Source organism: Gallus gallus, chromosome 2 (assembly GCF_016699485.2).
Source record: "Gallus gallus isolate bGalGal1 chromosome 2, bGalGal1.mat.broiler.GRCg7b, whole genome shotgun sequence".
NCBI lineage: Eukaryota > Metazoa > Chordata > Aves > Galliformes > Phasianidae > Gallus > Gallus gallus.
Genome location: NC_052533.1, coordinates 41,169,451 through 41,186,161, shown reverse-complemented (window position 1 = coordinate 41,186,161; position 16,711 = coordinate 41,169,451). Strand labels below are relative to the sequence as shown.

Sequence of the window (16,711 nt, the reverse complement as noted above, 5' to 3'; positions counted from 1 at the left end):
TTCTCCTGACTTTCACTTTCCTCCTTTTTTGCATGTGTGCTGCCTCAGTACAATGTTTGTGTTCTAGGAGAAGGGAGGGCCAAAGTGTTTGTGCAGGAAGCCTTTCATGATGGATAGTTTTTTGTGTATAGTTAACTTAGTCTTGGGCCAATACTGAGAAGGTGAGAGGCAAAAGGCAAACAATGATAGCATTTGGACTTTACATAGGAAATTTTAACAAGCTGCCACGTTGCTAGCAGTGAAGAGAGAGATGCCAAACATTTCCCTACCCCCAGATTCACCAAACGTTTTGTTGGTGGTTGAGGTAATATCACATTTTCTGTAGCTGTCTTATTTGTTTTTTTGCGTTGTAGTACAGAAGGTGTTTCCAAGTTGGCAAGTTGTGCAGTGGTGGTTGAGGTGGAGTTAGTTGGAAATGAATGGAAAGTGGCAATGTTTATGTAGTTGAGTAGCACGGGGATATTGTTGGTTTCGGGTTTTTTTTTTTCAGTGGACTAAGAGGAAACTTAATTCAAGTTACTCAGAAAAGCTGGATTCTGAATTTCCATGTGCTCCTCTTCCTAGTGTGGTGAATCCTGACAATCACTTAGCCAAGGCTCCAGGAAAGACACTGGTCTTCAAAATCACTCCTTTTCCTCTGAGCTACGGGGGGTTGTTTGTATTAGATGAGTAAGAAGTGTTTCTGGTCAGGAACCCAGCATTTCTTCTGAACACGTTTCTTGCTGAGGGCAACACGGACTTCAACTTACGGCTGCAAAGAACAGGCTATGTAGGTGAGCCAAGCCAACAGCTTCAGCTGTGCCTCACTAAATGTGCTGATGGATCTTGTAGCTTGGAAGGCTGGGAGAGACAAAAATGGTCATCTTCTGCAGTGACAACTGCATGCTCGTGGAGAGCCTGATCATTGTTGAGCTGTACAAACCAGCTGTCCTTCAGAGAGTCTTTCTGTCTCAATTTTTTGGCCAGCAGAAGAGGGCTGACCTGGTCATTCAAGAACGATCCCTAGCTGGAGAACGCTGAATCAGGGACGTTCCTCTTATCCCACCACCGCATTGAAGTACAGGGAGCAAGTCAAAGAAACATCTGGCTTTAACAGTGCTGGAGATGGGCTAGGAAAGAAGTCTTTTGCTTGCAGCCAATATGAAGTTGTAAAGACAGTTCCTGAGCTGCCTCAAAGAAACATTCCCTGCATAAAGAAAAAACAGAGTAGGGTGTTCTGGGCAAAATGAGTGAAAAACATTGATTTGGGACGTCTAAAGCTTGACGTATTCAGTTTACCTTTATAAAAAATAAATAAAACAAATATTTAGTACTTAATTGAGTAATCAGTAATGAAAATGAATGAATATATCGCACACGCATGGTAATGTGTACTACTTAATGAAGTTTCATCGGTATTTGTCATCTTCTTAAGGCTCTTGTTTTGCCAGTTTTCATGCTGATAAGATATTGTTCAGGTGGTGTATTTCAAAAAGTTTTAGCCCTATTTATGATAGGGTGCACTTCAGTGTCATCTTCACTGATAAGCTAGCGGTGGTGGCAACTTCCACGGAAATTTCAGTTTTTAAGTCATAGAAAAAAGTGTATATTTAAAACAGTCACATGGGATTAAATGGAAGAGCTTTCTGATTTGTGTTGCACAGGATGCCCAGAGAGAAATGAAATACTGCAGCTCTAAGGTGGTGGTTATCCAAGTGCAGCTTCACGTCATGATTTGCTACACGATTTCCTGAGTCTAGAGCTATCTCTGTCTGTATTTAAAAGCAATAGCAGGAGCACAGATTGTAATGACTTCATCCACAGGGTATGTATTGCGTGTGCTCTCGCAGTCCTCAGTTTAAAGGCAGACTGTTTCATCGCAGGCATTACCTGTAACTTTAACCAGGGCTGATAGTTGGCAGCTGATAGTTATTGTATATATCCCTAAAAAGTTCCAGAAAATGTTTTTAATCAAGTTGACGTGCAACACTGCCAGGATGATTGTATTTTATTTCAGTACCACTTATCTTGCTATTAGAGGCACAAATGGAATATAGTTTATTTTTCAGTAGAGACAGAAGCAGGATTCTAGGAGAAAAAACTACTGCCAACCAGAAGTTAAAATACTAGTAGTATTAAGCAGGGAGAGAGGAGGAAGAAGTATTTGTGCCAACGCAGGAGCAAAATACTCTGCTCTTGTGCCAGAGTTCATCTTTACACCAGTCCTTAGCTAGCCAGCGCTTGTTGCAATGGCTGGAAGGTGGAGGAGTGTTTACCTTCTGTTTGGTGCAAGGCAGATGGATGTGGGCGTGTGGTGAGTGTTTGTGTATGTATGCACGTGTGGGTGAAATGGAAAAATGTGGCCTCTGCTTATTTCCACTTCCCACTTCCATTTAGGTAATACACTGATAAGAACGTTACACATATAGTACTGTTGAAACCCCAATATGTTCTCTTTTTTCTTTTTTTTTTTCCTTCCTAATTTTACATCCTCTCTTCTCTTTTGGTGAGCAGTGCCAAATTGTGCCTGGGCATTTATAACAGTTAGGTATTTTGTACCAGTTTCTTCAGTACTTATCTTCCTTCTTGCGTGAGTAGCTCACAAGGTAATGGAAGAAGTGCAAAGTGCTTGACTCTGTGTTGTTTAAGATGGATAAAAGTACTGAATCCTGCTAACAGAATCTTTTCTGTGTTCCCAAAGCCACATTAGGCAATCATGTCAGTCTTCACAGCAGCTGCTCCTGGCTTGGCTGGGCCAAGCATGGCCTGCACTGACCACTGCATCCCAGGGGGAAAGCCCTGGCTGAAGGCAGAGAGGCCAGCCGTTTGCCTGGGGCTTGGGTGGTAAGACTGGTATTGGCAAGAGGGAGAGCAACAGCATCTGGGGAGAAAGATTATGGGAGCCCTGGAGGAGAGAAGGGGAGTCTCAGATACACCAAGGCTGGTGGGAGATAAAGCTGTTTAAATTGGCATCTCGCCCCGATGTTAGCTAAAAGGTGCAGAGTTGTGTTAAAACACTCAGCAGGAGTTCTGAGCCCTGCGTTGTAAAGTGTGTGGAGCATGTGACGAGCCAGATCGTGTACAGTAGAAAATAATGTGAAAGCAGTTCACAGAAATGTTTTCTTTTATTGTATTTTTACTGGACAGCATTTTAATTCTTGTCATCAAAGCTTGACTAAATGTTTCCCCCTTGAGAGTGCTGGCAAAGGGAGTCAGGGAATTAATTCACTGGAGGAACCTCAGTGCCGTTTTGTTTTGGGTACCAGTTGCTAATCTGATTAAAAATAACTCTGGAAATTTGACTTTTATTGACCACGTATATGATATACGCTTGTATGATTAATGGCACTTCTTCCAGTGACGCAGCTGTGGGAAGAGTCGATCTGCTTGTAGGACTTTTGGCTGAGTATTTGTGCAAACAGGTATTCTGAGGATAGTGTCTGAGAGCATCAGGCAGAGATTCACGTCTCTGTAACAGGACTGTGCTGTCTCTGCAGTCTTTGTCTCCTGGTGTCAGATATTAAAATATGTTTTCATACAGTATGGTAGTCAAGGAAGTCCTTTGCACCCTCCTCTGGGCAGGTAAGAGCTTTGCGTTGTTTTAGATGGCCTTCCTTCAGTTCTTGAATCCTTACATCTTGAGATACTTACAAAAACAGAAGTGATTTCTTAAAATGATGCCTACAAATAATATTACCATGTGTGAAATACATGTTTTATTTTCTTCACTGTAATGTGTGTATTGTTTATTAGTTTCTTAGGGGTATTACACATATCCCCATGAAGATGCAACACACGTGGCACTATACAGTGTTTTTAAGCATAACCAATGAAGATTAGCATGGAATGAGTACTCTTTTAGAAACCCGAGCACCTGTAAGGTAGCTTGCTATACAACTCCTAGAGAAACACAGTAGACCTGATTTCATACATCATCTCACTTATTCCTGCAGTGATGGCTTTTTCGTTGTGTGCTTGTCATTTTCTGTGTGTTTGGAATGCCATACTGATGAGTACTGGAGACACCTGAGAGCACAGCTTAGAACTGATGGTTTCTCAGTCATACCAGGAAATCGTAGTCCTCATAAGGAATCCCTTTAGGCTCCTTTTGGTTAAGAAGGGGAAATTTTTTCCCCAGAAGCAGCAGAAATTTGAACACGTGGTCTCTACTTTAGCCAAGTGTGCACCTCTCTGATCTGCCAGGGATTGCTGGTTGCTGCGTGGTCCCTTTTTGATAGCGATCTGTGCACTGTGTGAAGTTGCTTCTAACCTGCTTCTGGTAAACTGGGCCTTATGTCATCTCCTGCTTTGTGTTGGGCCAAGACTGAATTTTGCATCCCATATTCTGGCTAAGAGCAGTGTCCGAGAGAGGAGACTTTTATGAAAAATAATGTATTTTCCCATAAACTTCTATTTGAAAGCCAATTCTTATGCATTCTTAGTAACATACTGTCTCCTCATTTCATATGGGATTTGGTAATGATGCAAAAAAAAATAAGCAACTCCTGGAATTTAGGACCTTCAGGTCGAAGGTATGGAATACAAGTGCTGGAGTGGCTGGTTAAAGTTAGAGAAAGGCAGATGTATAGAAGAGAGATGAGTAGGAGAGAAGAAAGCGAACGATAGGCCAAGCATTTAGAAGGAGGAAGTTAAGATCTGTACGTAGTTAATTAACTGCAGTGTTTTGTCTGGAAAAATATTATCTTCAGGCTTGGACTTAGCCTCCATCAAGACAACTGAACGTGGGGAGGAGGGGATGGCTAAGCAAACCACCCCCAGCCCAACTTTCCCCTCCCCCTTCCCCGAATGAATCCTTTAAGTCCTGGAGTCAATAAGTGCCATCTGGGTGATGGTACCAACTTTTCCCAGTGTTTAGCTCCTGGGGTCAGCAGCACAGCTTGCGTATGTAGCAGCTGCCTAGGTCAGAGCTCAGGTTTCCCAGCTTGGATCAGAGCGGTCTGTGGTGGGATGTGCATCTGCTGAGAGAGTATAAACTCCCAAGGATTACTGACTGCTGATTGTGGCCGCCCGTCCCCTCTGTGTGGTTGTCTTTCTGCAGGACTGACTTCATTTTGAGCCATGGCTGTGTTCAAGCAAGATACTGAACCATAATCATATTTTAATTTGAGCTGTTGAGATGTCTCTCATCAGGAATCTTCTGTCTCATGGCATGTGCAACCCAACCTCACCTTGACAGCACTTTTCTGCAGGATAAGAACTGTCTTCTGTAGCTGCCCTTGATGTTCTGAATAAAGAATGTTTTGCTTGTGGTAGTCTGCTTTTTGACTGTCCAACTTTGTTCTCTTTCTTCAGAGGATGTGCTGAGCAAAGATACTGGGGAGTGTGCAATATGCCTGGAAGAGCTGCAGCAGGGAGATACTATAGCACGGCTGCCTTGCCTCTGCATATATCATAAAGGGCAAGTATTCCTCACGGTGTATACCTAGAAGTCCTGAAAGTTGCCTTTGTAGAGTAACTTCACTAAAACTTGGTTGCTTTTTGCACTTCACACAAACAAAAGCCAAGCAGTAACCACGCTAAAGATGATTTTTAAGTGGCATCTTTCTGTATTTTCGCCAGTTAGCTTCTCCCACTTACATGGAAAAAAAAGGCCAAAATCACTTCTACAGGAGTGGACATCACAGCTCTCAAGCTTGGATTGCACATGCTTTTGTAGTAATAGCCTTGTCTAACAGCATTAGGCTGAAGAGGGGAGTGCTTGTTAAAACTGTTTCATAATTGTTGTCACTGCTGTCTGTAATTACGGTATGTACGATGTCAGTGAATGATGTAAACGAGATGATAGTGTTAGCAGTAAAGTAACCTGTGCATAAAAGCTGGCTACAATTTGTGAAATGCTTTCCTAACAGATTTGAACATTTAAGATATTCAGTTGTTCAACAGTGCTTAATGTTAAAGTACAGCTGTGGTTTGGGGTTATTAAATTTTCAGTGAATGATGAGATATTCCTTTTTTTGTTTAGGAGCATATAAAGATGTAGAGCGTGGACATGCATGTGTGTATATGCATACATTTCTTTGTTAATATAAAATCCCACCATACGTGGAAATCATGAGAAACCAGTTAGTATGCATTTCTCACTGTGAAGCATTACTGGGATATTCATGTTAATTGCTTTCATTTTTGTCTTGCATCCGACAGCTGCATAGATGAATGGTTTGAAGTAAATAGATCTTGCCCTGAGCATCCATCAGATTAAGGGAAGATTCGCGTTCTTAGGTAATACTTATTTTTAGATACATGCACTTTAACAATATTTCGATTGATGATCTGAAATTACTCTTGATGCTGTTTTCATAATTTGTGAATTTGCTAATGTGTCTCAGAACTGCAATATTAATCAGTAAGTAATGACGTATATTACAATGTATAAAAGGGTTTTGCATCCTTTTATGGTGTGGTCTGAAATGATGTATTCCAGTTTTAGTGCTGGAAAGTGGCAAGCCAGTGCCAGTAAAGCTTTAGCATTAACTTTTAAAGAGTATTTTTTCCATGGAAATGAAACAAGATCAAAATAGCAGAACCGTGTGATTTTGGATTGTTCCATGGCAGGCATTTCTGAAAGAAAGCTTTTGGAATCATGAAAAAAGAAGTTGAAATTAGGTATTTTCAAAATCATTTTGGTCTTAATGCATTCCAGAATGTTTAAAAAAAAAAAAAAAAAAAAAAGAATTTACATTTCTATCCATCCTATCCCACAGAGGTTCATGTATTTCCAGCTTATAGTTGTTATCATTTCAGATCTGCGGTCAGTGTTAAAGGTTTAAAGGATAGGTTTATTCCTTTAGTTGGCTAGTTCTAAATCTTTACCTTGCATTAAACTACTGCTCCCAAGCACTGCAAAACACCAACACTTGTCATAATTCTTAAAGGAATGGTGTCATGGTTTTATGATGTTTGGTTATCAGTATTCTACAGCATAACTGAAATTCTGGTCAATAGGTGAAAGTTGATTTTTTTTGTTGTTTTGCTAAAGATGAGAATCATCATCATAATCTGAAGACATCATCGGTGGCATTCATCTGTTTGTTTGTTTCACTTTGCTTCCTGAATCTACGTACCAGGTCACACTGCAGCACTAGGATTGTTGAATGGGTAGCAGAGAAAACCTAAGGGGAGGTATCCCTTTATAGGGACAGTAGTTTAAAAGTCAGGGTGGTATGAGCTAGAATTAATAAACAAAGCAACCCATGTTCCATACTGCCCCCAACAACTGAATTGTGGAAGAAACCCACATGCTGTTTATAAACACATTTGTCTCTGTAAATGCTCATAAGTGTAAAACCTTGTGTTAAACACAGATTGCTTTCTTTTTTTTTTTTTCTCACAGCAGAGATGATGATAATTGAAGGCTTAAGGAAAAGGGGAAGTAAAAGTGCTCGTGTTGATGCTGTTTTCTGTGTGTTAGATACTGAAATAGCTGAAATGCTGATACTTTGCCTTCTGCTTTCCTAACAGCTGCTTCCACTGGTCAGAAAACATAGGAGATCTGAGGTTCCCTTGCTGAACACAGCGTGCCTGGCCTGAGAATAACTGTTCTTTGTGGCTGAAAAAGGCAAAGATGGACATTGACATGGAAAAAGCATTGCGGACACCACTTACTTGCCAGTAGCGCTCAGTATACCAAACACTCATGCAAAGGACACACAGGGATTTTGAAAATGCTGCACATTCTGTAACAATCTACTCCCCCACAGACGCTATTGACACTATTTTGTATTGAAGGCCAAAGTTCCTAATTTCAGCCTAACTTCTGGTTCTGTGAAGAAGCGGGTTATTGGACACGTTTCCTAGTGCTTCAAGTGGAAGCTGAGCCGTTCGATACATGCTATCTGAGACCCTTGCAGGAGGGTGGCCCCATTTTTGAGTGGGAACATTTTCACCTTCTCGTTGGCTGAAGAAGAGTAAATGGCAAACTTAAGCGTAATCTTAACAGCGTGACCTTATTTACTGAATTCACACCCTATTTTATGTTCTTCACTTTTACAAGAACAGAAAACATAAACTTCTCTGCACAGGAATACTATACGTCAAAATTTTCTAATTAAACCTTTGTCACAATGCAGTCCAAAGAGTAAATCTGAGACAGGTAACTAATTTATATTGATCCAAGCTATAGGGATTGTTGAAATCTGCACATTGTATTGCTATTTAAGTAACTAAAACTTCTCTTATACTGCTTGTGAGTAAAAACAAACAAACAAACAAAAAGCAGCAAAGCAAAATCTTACAGCTATGCAACTTTTTTTTAGTAGGACAAAAAAGGAGAATTACCAATTTTAAGTGCTGCCAGTGAAGGTAATTTGTTTAACGGGTATTTTTTTAAAAACGTTTCAGGTAATTATTTTATTGTACTACTCTCATCTCCAGGCTGCCTCCTGAGGTGGAAATGAATAACTGCAAACGTGGGCACAGCAAGAGGGTTTTTATTAATGAGCATGGGTGAGATAACATCGAGGTGGGATTTGTGTTGAATTTTTAAACCACGTATGTGCAAGTTTTTCTTTGTTTCCTTGTTTGAATGTTTCTTTGATGGCAGGATTTGTAGTACTTTGCAATCTAAATAATTGGTCTCTTCATGTGGAGGCCAACATTTGACAGTGTGGTTTGTTTTCTTTTTTTAAAGGGCACCTGCATTTGTTTAATTTATTATTATTTTACTGTATCGTATTGGTATAACCAAGGCTCCATGGATCTCCGGCTGTCTCCAGGGGGCACACCAAGTAAAACTGGTGGATGAGTATTAGTTTCCATAAAGTATCGCAGTTCCAAAAAGAGAAAGGGGAAGGAAAGAAAGGACAAACTGGAAGAGATATCAGGGCTTAGAAGCATACCTTTTATATCAAGAATTAATCATAGTAGTATCTGAATTTCGCAGTACAGGGAAGAGTTTCTGAATATTTATTTGTGACAGCAGTTTTAGTGGGTTTCAGTAGTGAAAATAAATTGCACACTTCAAACATTTTTCTTGTACATACATAATTCTGCTGGTTTGGTTTTTGTTTCATACGTATTTCTTTCTATTGCTACTGTGATTCATATCAAAAAGGGCAAAGAACAGGAGCAGCTGCTGCTATATGGGAGAACAAGTGCAGTGCACATTAGTAGACTCCCCTGTCTTGCTTGCAGAGCAATTATTTCCTGGATAACAGTTTTCCCTGAATTTTGCACTGTAAAATGCCATTGTTACGCTGCAAAAAGAAAGAAGAGAGTCCAAACTAGATAGTTTTCTTAATTGATGATACTGTTTCTATGTTTTTGGGCTTCCATCACCAGTTTCAGCTGAACCTATAACTATGGGGCCCTGTTGTATTCTCTTTTTCAGTGGGAGCAGAACCATTTTGTCACGCTTTAATTCTGAAGTCATATCACATGTACAGTAGTTCCCTGCACGGTTTTCTTTTTAGCCAAGAAACGTTGTGTTGCCTTGTATTATCACAGGGGGTGGGGAGTGGGAAGAATTACAGCACCTGTAATACAGTGGTGTTGCCTGCAGGCCCACTTTTCCAGTGTTCTAAATTCCTACTGTCTTCTGAAATTGAAGATGTTGCATTTGCATTGATTTGGTGTTTGCTGTTGGCTTCATGCCTGCAGAAACGTGATGTGTAATACAGGTAGGTTAGTGTTTTGGTGTCCTGTGCTCCAAGGTCATAGATGGTCTTTGGCTTGGGGATTGAGTAGATAGATATTATAAATATAAATCTGTTTACAACTTAAGCTTGATTTTGGTAGTTCATATTTCTAGTTCATTTATTGCCATTTTGAGCACCTGTATTTTCTATGTTCAGATGCAAATAGATTGCTTAAAGACCCACAGTTAGAACTGCGGTCCTATGCTTAGGGCCAGCATTTGAAAAGCATGCCGCTAGCGTGGTTTTGCTGGGAAAGAGTCTGCTCCTGCTTCCATCGGCACAGTAGAGCTGCAGTACTTCAGATTGTTTGAGGGACTGATAGGGGGCAGCCTTAGATGCTGGTTTTGCATTCTTGGTATCCATAAATCTCTTCTGAAAGCCTACGAAAGGTTTTCCTCTATCAAAATGTGTAATATAGACCAAGCCAAGAATGACTTGGAAGCATGAGATCAATGTTTGATTCTGAAAATGCCTGTGGAAATTCACCTTTGTAAGTGTTCTGTCACCAGCTGTGTTGGTCAGTTGGAGATGACCATGCCGTAGACATTGCTCATTGTAGGCAACACCTTCATGTTAACAACCTCCTCACAGTGGTCCTGAATCACTGTGCTCCAGAAGGGAAAAATAAGCATCAAACAAGTCTTGTGTCTCAATCAAGGAATACCACACTTGTCCACAAGAAGCAATAACTTATATTTTGGTGCGATATGCTTCTTTGCCTGTAAATATATTAAAATTGCCAAGTCTATGCTGTTTCAGAGTGTTTCAGTCATCTGACCTATCTTCCCTAAGTAAGGAAGGGTGTAACATAATTCCCATACTCAGGTCTGCCATAAACGTGTTGGCATGCTGCTTGCCAGAGGGGAAGAGTAGACTCAACACTGTCCTGAAATGTGAGTTTTTTTTGAGCTTGTAACACACTTACGTATTGTGAGTAGCCATTTGTGTTCTGAAGCTCTTAGTGGAGGAGGCTATGATTTGAGCTGTGTGTAGCTGTCCTCTGTACAACGCCAAGAGAGCCATGCTACTGTCAGCATGGGGCACTGATGGTCCTGTCTCTTTTAAATCAATATCTCTCTAGTAACATTTTCCTTAGGAAGTAGTTAAGTGAATTTTCTTTCAACATGTACGTTAGACATTGTGAGTTCAGTGATGGGGGGAGGAAAAGGAAAACTTGAAGCACACCGCAAATTTGTGGTATTTTGGGGAAGAATAAAGTGTAAAACATGGTCTTATTTGTAATTGATTTAATTTTTGTATTCAAGGGTAAGTGTACTGCAGTATATCAAAGTGGAAAATGTAGATAAGGTGCAAGGGTGTGGGTGGATACTTGTGACCTGTTTCTTCCCCTTCTTCTCCCCCTTTATGATGTAAATGAGGTTTTACAGCTTAGTTTCCAGATTTATGTACTAATCCTAGTACATAAAAAATCCAACACTAGAAGCAGCACTGGCTTTTTAATTAAGTCTCTGCTGAAAGTCTGGAGACTCCCAGCAGACCAAAATCTCAGCAAATGTGGAAAAGATGTGTTTCTTTTTTTTTCTCAGAACCATGGATCTTTGTGTTGCTGTTTATAGATGGCCAGTGTCTAGTAGCTGCGATGTGTTTATGGCCTTTTCCATTTAAGGGCTTCAGAAACTTGCCATGTTTCTTGTGTTCCACTCAAACCCGGGGAACTTGGCCCTATTACTTATCTCCAAGTAGTAAACAGCAACAAAGCTCATGCTGGTTTTGATGAAGGCCATGTCATCTTTGTGAATTGTAGCTGCTTTGTCACATGGAAAGAGAATATTTGTGTGCAGGTTTGGTACTGCAGTTTTGTATCTGCTGATTTTGCATGTGCAGCTGCGATCCCGCCAAGAGAGTACCACATACCTGGCAATGCGGAAATGCTACCATGGGATCTTCCAGCTCACCTGTGCCAGTGGAGGATTGTCTCGTTTTTGAAGAATGCTATCTCTTGAGATTCACATTCCACTCCTCCAAGCTTGGAAGGCATTTTAGTATGCATTTCTCTTTTTCCTAGCTGAAGACGTGCTACATTTTAGGGCCGTATCCCCTCGGTCTTTGGAAATGCTTTCCATTGACATCCACAGAAGTAATGGAGGAGGAGCCTCTTTAGAAGAGAAGGACTTGTTACAGGTTTTGCTGCAGCCCAACCGAACGTGCTTTTTTCTATAGCAGCGTCATCAGCTTGTCCCACTTTTTGGCACTCAAAATAACATGTGAGAGAAATTCACAAGAGAGCGGTGTCCAGTATTTGTTTCCTAAATATAAACATCTGTGACGTTTCTTCAGCACAAATTAACATGATTTTGAATTCGAGTTGAAGACATTTTAGCTTACTGGGGGGGAAATAAAACCACGGAGTTTTGAGTTTCCAGTGATCTCAAGTTGCAGTTGGTTCTCTTGTGAGTGCTGTGCTACATGGTCTGTTGGCTACCCATGGCACTGCGTAGTGCTCTGTGAAGTAATCTCGTACGTGTGTACGTCAGAGCTGATGGCGGGGCGAGCTGTAAAATGACCTCATGCTGGAGCACAGTTTGCTGAAGGCTCGCTTGGATAAACCATCCCAGGAATATGCTGCACCAGAAGATTGGACTTGGTTCTGGCTTTGCTCTAAGGAGCTGCTAGCGTACAGTAGCGTACAGAAGGGAGCAAGGCTGCTATTTGCCCATCTTCCTGGCAGCTTTTAATCTATTTATGTTTGTTTGAGAGACTTTTGCCCTTGGGTGTGCTTTGGCAAAGATTTTGCAATGGTAAGTAGGATTTGCTCGATTCTGGCAGTCTCAAATGTAAGTAACCCAATGTTACAAGTACGTAATCTGTTGCCGAATCCCGTTCTTGTTTTCCCTCAGATGTGTCCTTTTCAATGCTGATTTGTTATGTGGAATAGCAAATTCTTTTCAACATAACTGGTCACAAGCTCCCGAGATGTGAAATGCTAACAGGAGGAGACAGCAAAGCATGACTTTGTGTTCTTCCTGTGTGTGCGATGCCGAAGCGTTCACTACCATACAGTCCGAAATTCTCTTGCAGCCGATATTGCCAAAGTACTACAACCTTCGAGGAAGAAAGGAGGCTTAGCTGTAGGGGGGGTGTTTTACCGAACTACTTAATTTTAGAAGCTGAGGCATCACGTGGAACAAGTGGTGCTCCGGCATTCTCCTTAGCACTCGATGAGAGTCTCGCTCTGCCTCTCTCCCCACCTGGCAGGCCGCCCTGCTGCTGGAGCGCAGCCCACGTCCCTCTTCCCTATGCCTCTTCCCAGCCCTGCCCGTGGAGCGGTGGTGAGCTGCGTGCTCCTGCGATGCCGCACGGCCGTGCAGTGGTAATGGACAAGATGTCTTCCTTCGTTACCCTGAGCAGAAATCAGAATGTAATTTGCAATGTCTGATGTAAAATGTGCTCTTCTTCTTCTTTTTTTTTTTTTTATTTTTAATTGAGCGGTGTGATTGCAAGCTGACTTCACTTGTTCTAAGGTACTCTTTTTCCGATGGTCTGCCAGTACATAATCATGAATGAAAATATTTTTTTATTGATTTTTTTAGGTTGTACGTTAACATTCCATTCATGTAAAATATGTACAAACATATGTAATAAATCTTTTGAAGCACAGCTCTCCCCGCACTTCCAGGTGACTTTTGTTGCACAGTCCTGCTGAACGTGGCAGAGCTGCTGCCCGCCTGTGCTGCAGAGGAAGGAGGAGCAGTGGGTGCCCCTGGCTGGAGGAGCGCTGGGCGCTGACTGCAGGTAGGAGCCAGGAGCACTCCTGCCCTGGGCGGGCGGCTGTGGCGGCGCCATTTTGTGAGCGGTGGCTGGGGCGGGCTGTGGTTGGCTGCTCTGGCGGTCCTTAACAGCATAATGGCCGTTGAGAACCATCAGCGTTTAGAGCTGCCCCATCTGCCAACCCCAGAGGTGGGAAGTGCACGGGTGGTTTAAAGAGGGGAAGAGCTACTATTCTGCGGATGCGCAGGTGATGCTGCGGTGGAGATGCTGGTTTTCCCCACCGCCATCGCCCGTCCGGGGAGAGGCTGCAAACCCAGAGTGCGTAACTGGGGGTTATGTGGGGGCAGGGCGGTGAGTTCGCCCTGCAGACAGGAAGCACCTGCTTGTGGTGCCCCACTGCTCCCAGAGCAGGGCGTTCAGCACAGATGTCCCAGGGCTGGTTGTCCTCTGTTTTGTGCTGCCTGGGGCAGCGTGCTGAGACACAGTTGCCACCTTGCAGCTCTCTCCTTGGGAGATGAGTTTTAACATGGAGACAACTGGATGTCACTGTTGAGGAATGAGTTCCCTTCTCTTCCCAGTGGAACGTTTTTTTGTTTTTTTTTTTTCTCCTGTTGCCTTCTGGGAAGAATGAGTTCCTTTCTCACCAGCAGCTCCTGTGTTCTGCTCTGCCTTTGGGCCCATGAAATGACAACCTTGCTATGAGGGCGACTGATGAGCAGTGAGAGCAGGGCTTGGCTTTGCGTTGGGAAAATCTGCTGGAGTGAGTCCCTCCCAGCAGGTAGGGGATTTCACATGGGAAATCCAACTCAGTGGCCCCTGCTGGCCCCATTCTCCCTGCAGCCTACAGGGCCAGCTCTGCCCTGGCCGCTCAGCCTGGGGACAAACAGTGACCCTGGGCTGCTCTGGGGCCACCAGCATGGCTGCAGGCTGTTTGCCTGCAGCGCCCCATACCAGTAAGCCCTGATGCAGCACTGCTTTGAGCAGCAAGGGGCGGAAAACACGTGGCTGATGGCCAAGGGATATATCAGGGAGAGTCCCTGTGGTAGCTGGAGCTGGATAGGGACGTTTTCCATCCTAGTTTTTGAGAGCTTTGTGCTCTGTCCAGGGCTCTGCGTGCCTGAGCAGGTGCAGGTGCCTGGCCCTGTCCCGCCCGGTGGGCAGCTGTGCCCGTGTGTAGTGACAACGGGCTGCCTTTGGGATGGAGCTTTCCACCCTCGTTCCATAAAGCATCTGTTTTCCGAGGGGGATGAGATCAGGGATGCGCGGGGGCGGGGAGGAGGGTTCAACATAAATAAATAATTGTGTAAAGCCCATCGTCGGCTGACGCATGATGACTCACTCCTCATAAAGACAGCAGAATAGAGACAGATATTAACAGCGTGGGGATGGGCCCTTGGCCGAGCTCGGCGGGGGCTGCAGGTGCTCGCTGCCCTCTGGCCTCGGCCCCTCGTGCTCAGAGCCACGCTTTGCGTCAGGCTCCTGCCCTGCTTTTCCTTTTCGCCCTGGTTACCGATGCCGTTGTTTGAACAAGTGTTTAAATTTTAACCGAGGCACTTCTCCCCTCCCCTCCTGGCTGGTTCTGTAAGCAGGCTCCAAACGTTAAAAGGAAAACCCACAGCCTGTGGGTTTTGGAACCGAGTGGAAGTCCCACTGTGGGCCATGTGGCAGGGCCTCCTCACGCCGCTCCCTGCCCGGGGAACCCGGTGACCAGTTCAGAGGAAAGCTCTTTAGGAGCCACCCATGCCAGGATTAACATCTGCCGGAGTCGGGATTAAAGAGCCTGGCAGGTAGCAGGAGCACAAACGCCTGCAGGCTTTATTTGCTCCAGCCCGAGGCCTCCCGGCTGGCGAGGCTATCGCAGCCGATTAAGGCGCTGCCTCCTGCGCAGGCTGAACCCCAGCACTCACGTGGTAGGCAGCAGTTGGGCTGTTTGCCATGGGCTCGCTCGAGCTTGGGGGCTCTTCTCCCGAGAGCAGCCCAACAGGGAAGATGGGTTCTACCCAAGGCTGGTTGGATTCTGGCCGCTCTCTGCACTTGATGCAAGCAGGCAGAGGTGTGTGCAGGGGCCCAGCTGGGCGGAGGTGACCTCTGTTGTGGTGCCCTAACACACTGCTCTGTTCCCAGAGGCGCTGGGTTTGGCCTTGACTGCTGCTGTCATGGTGCTCCTGGGCTCTGTGGTCCACTGCAGCAGGGCTGTCTCCACACACAGCCATTCCCAAAAATGCAGTTGCTATTTTCTACGAAACGCTGACCCTCCTTTCAAGCTTTGCTGTATGCCCAAGGGTAAGTTACTTCAGAACTTCACAGCTTGTTGGCTGGCAGTGAGGAATGGCGCACTGCTGCCACGTAAACACAGTTTTAGAGGCCTCACCTGTTCTGACCCCTGAACAAACCAACAGAAACTACTGTCTATGGCTCAGTGCTCTGAGCGTGGCTTCCAGCCTGGCTGCTGTTTTCACCCAGCTTGGTCCTTGTATTCTGTTCCTACCTACCAAAGCAAGAGCTGGCTCCTTTGTGTGCAGCCACTACTGCTCGCTTCTAAGACCTGTTTCGCCAGCTGGTGAGTCTGTGGCCCTGTGCAAGGCCAAGCGAGTGGCAGATCTCCCCTGTCTGCAGCAGCCAAAATTAGCTGGACTGCCTCATTCCTGTCTCAGTCCAGCTGCGGGTCTGCTCAGCAGTGCTTCAGCAAAGCCAAAGATCTTGCAGAAAGCTGTTGGGGTTCTTTATAAAGTTGTTTGTTGTCACAGAGGACAAGTAGGGAAAACAATGCTGCATACAGAGAACATCTTAGCGAGTTGCAAGCAAGTCTTTAAAAAACAGAAGTTATACTTGCGTCTGAATTTAAGTCCAGATGGCTCTCGCTGTGAGCCCAAGATCAGAAGCTCTCTGCAAGTAGCCTGGTAAGACTGCAAGGAAAGGAATGCAGCCCCACATGCCATGCCAACTCACGAGGATGCTCAGGCTGCCTGCAGCAGCTGCTGGTTTCTCTAGCTCTGGCCATGAGTTGATGCATGAGGCTGTCCCCTGCCCCGGGCTGCTCCTGCCAAACCAGCCTGAGCAGCGCCTTGACCTCGGGGCTGGCCCAAGCAAGCTTTCACAACCTGAAAACTGCTCTGAGATGAATGGGTGCATCTGGCACACTCCCTGGCACCATCATCAGTGCTGGGCTGTGCCCTGGTGGGCTTGCTTGCTCTATCTGCCAACTCTGAGGCTGCCTCAACCTGCTGCAGCCCAAGAGACTCTCATGTTCTCAGTAAACAAATGGCTCAGGTGCAGAAACCATTCCTGTTAGCTGGCACAGCCTGAGAGCCTCACCTTCCTGTCTGCCTCTGAGAAGTCAGTGCTGGCAG

At 44.4% G+C, this 16,711-nt stretch overlaps 1 protein-coding gene across 2 annotated transcripts in view; it reads left to right on the top strand.

Moving 5' to 3' along the window:
• Window positions 1–13,250, top strand: part of ZNRF2 (zinc and ring finger 2) — a 57,565-nt gene extending 44,315 nt beyond the window's left edge. Inside the window, exons 3-6 of one of the 2 annotated variants that reach the window (XR_003073629.3) lie at window positions 5,293–5,398; window positions 6,142–6,219; window positions 7,459–8,089; window positions 8,371–13,250. Coding sequence is in view for 1 of the 2 variants with exons in the window: in XM_015281773.4 (XP_015137259.2) it covers window positions 5,293–5,398; window positions 6,142–6,199 (164 nt within the window). In the remaining variant the exon portion in view is untranslated. Of the gene's footprint in view, window positions 1–5,292; window positions 5,399–6,141; window positions 6,220–7,458 lie in introns of both variants that reach the window. The other variant, XM_015281773.4, reaches the window with a different exon arrangement.
• Window positions 13,251–16,711: the final 3,461 nt, after the last annotated feature.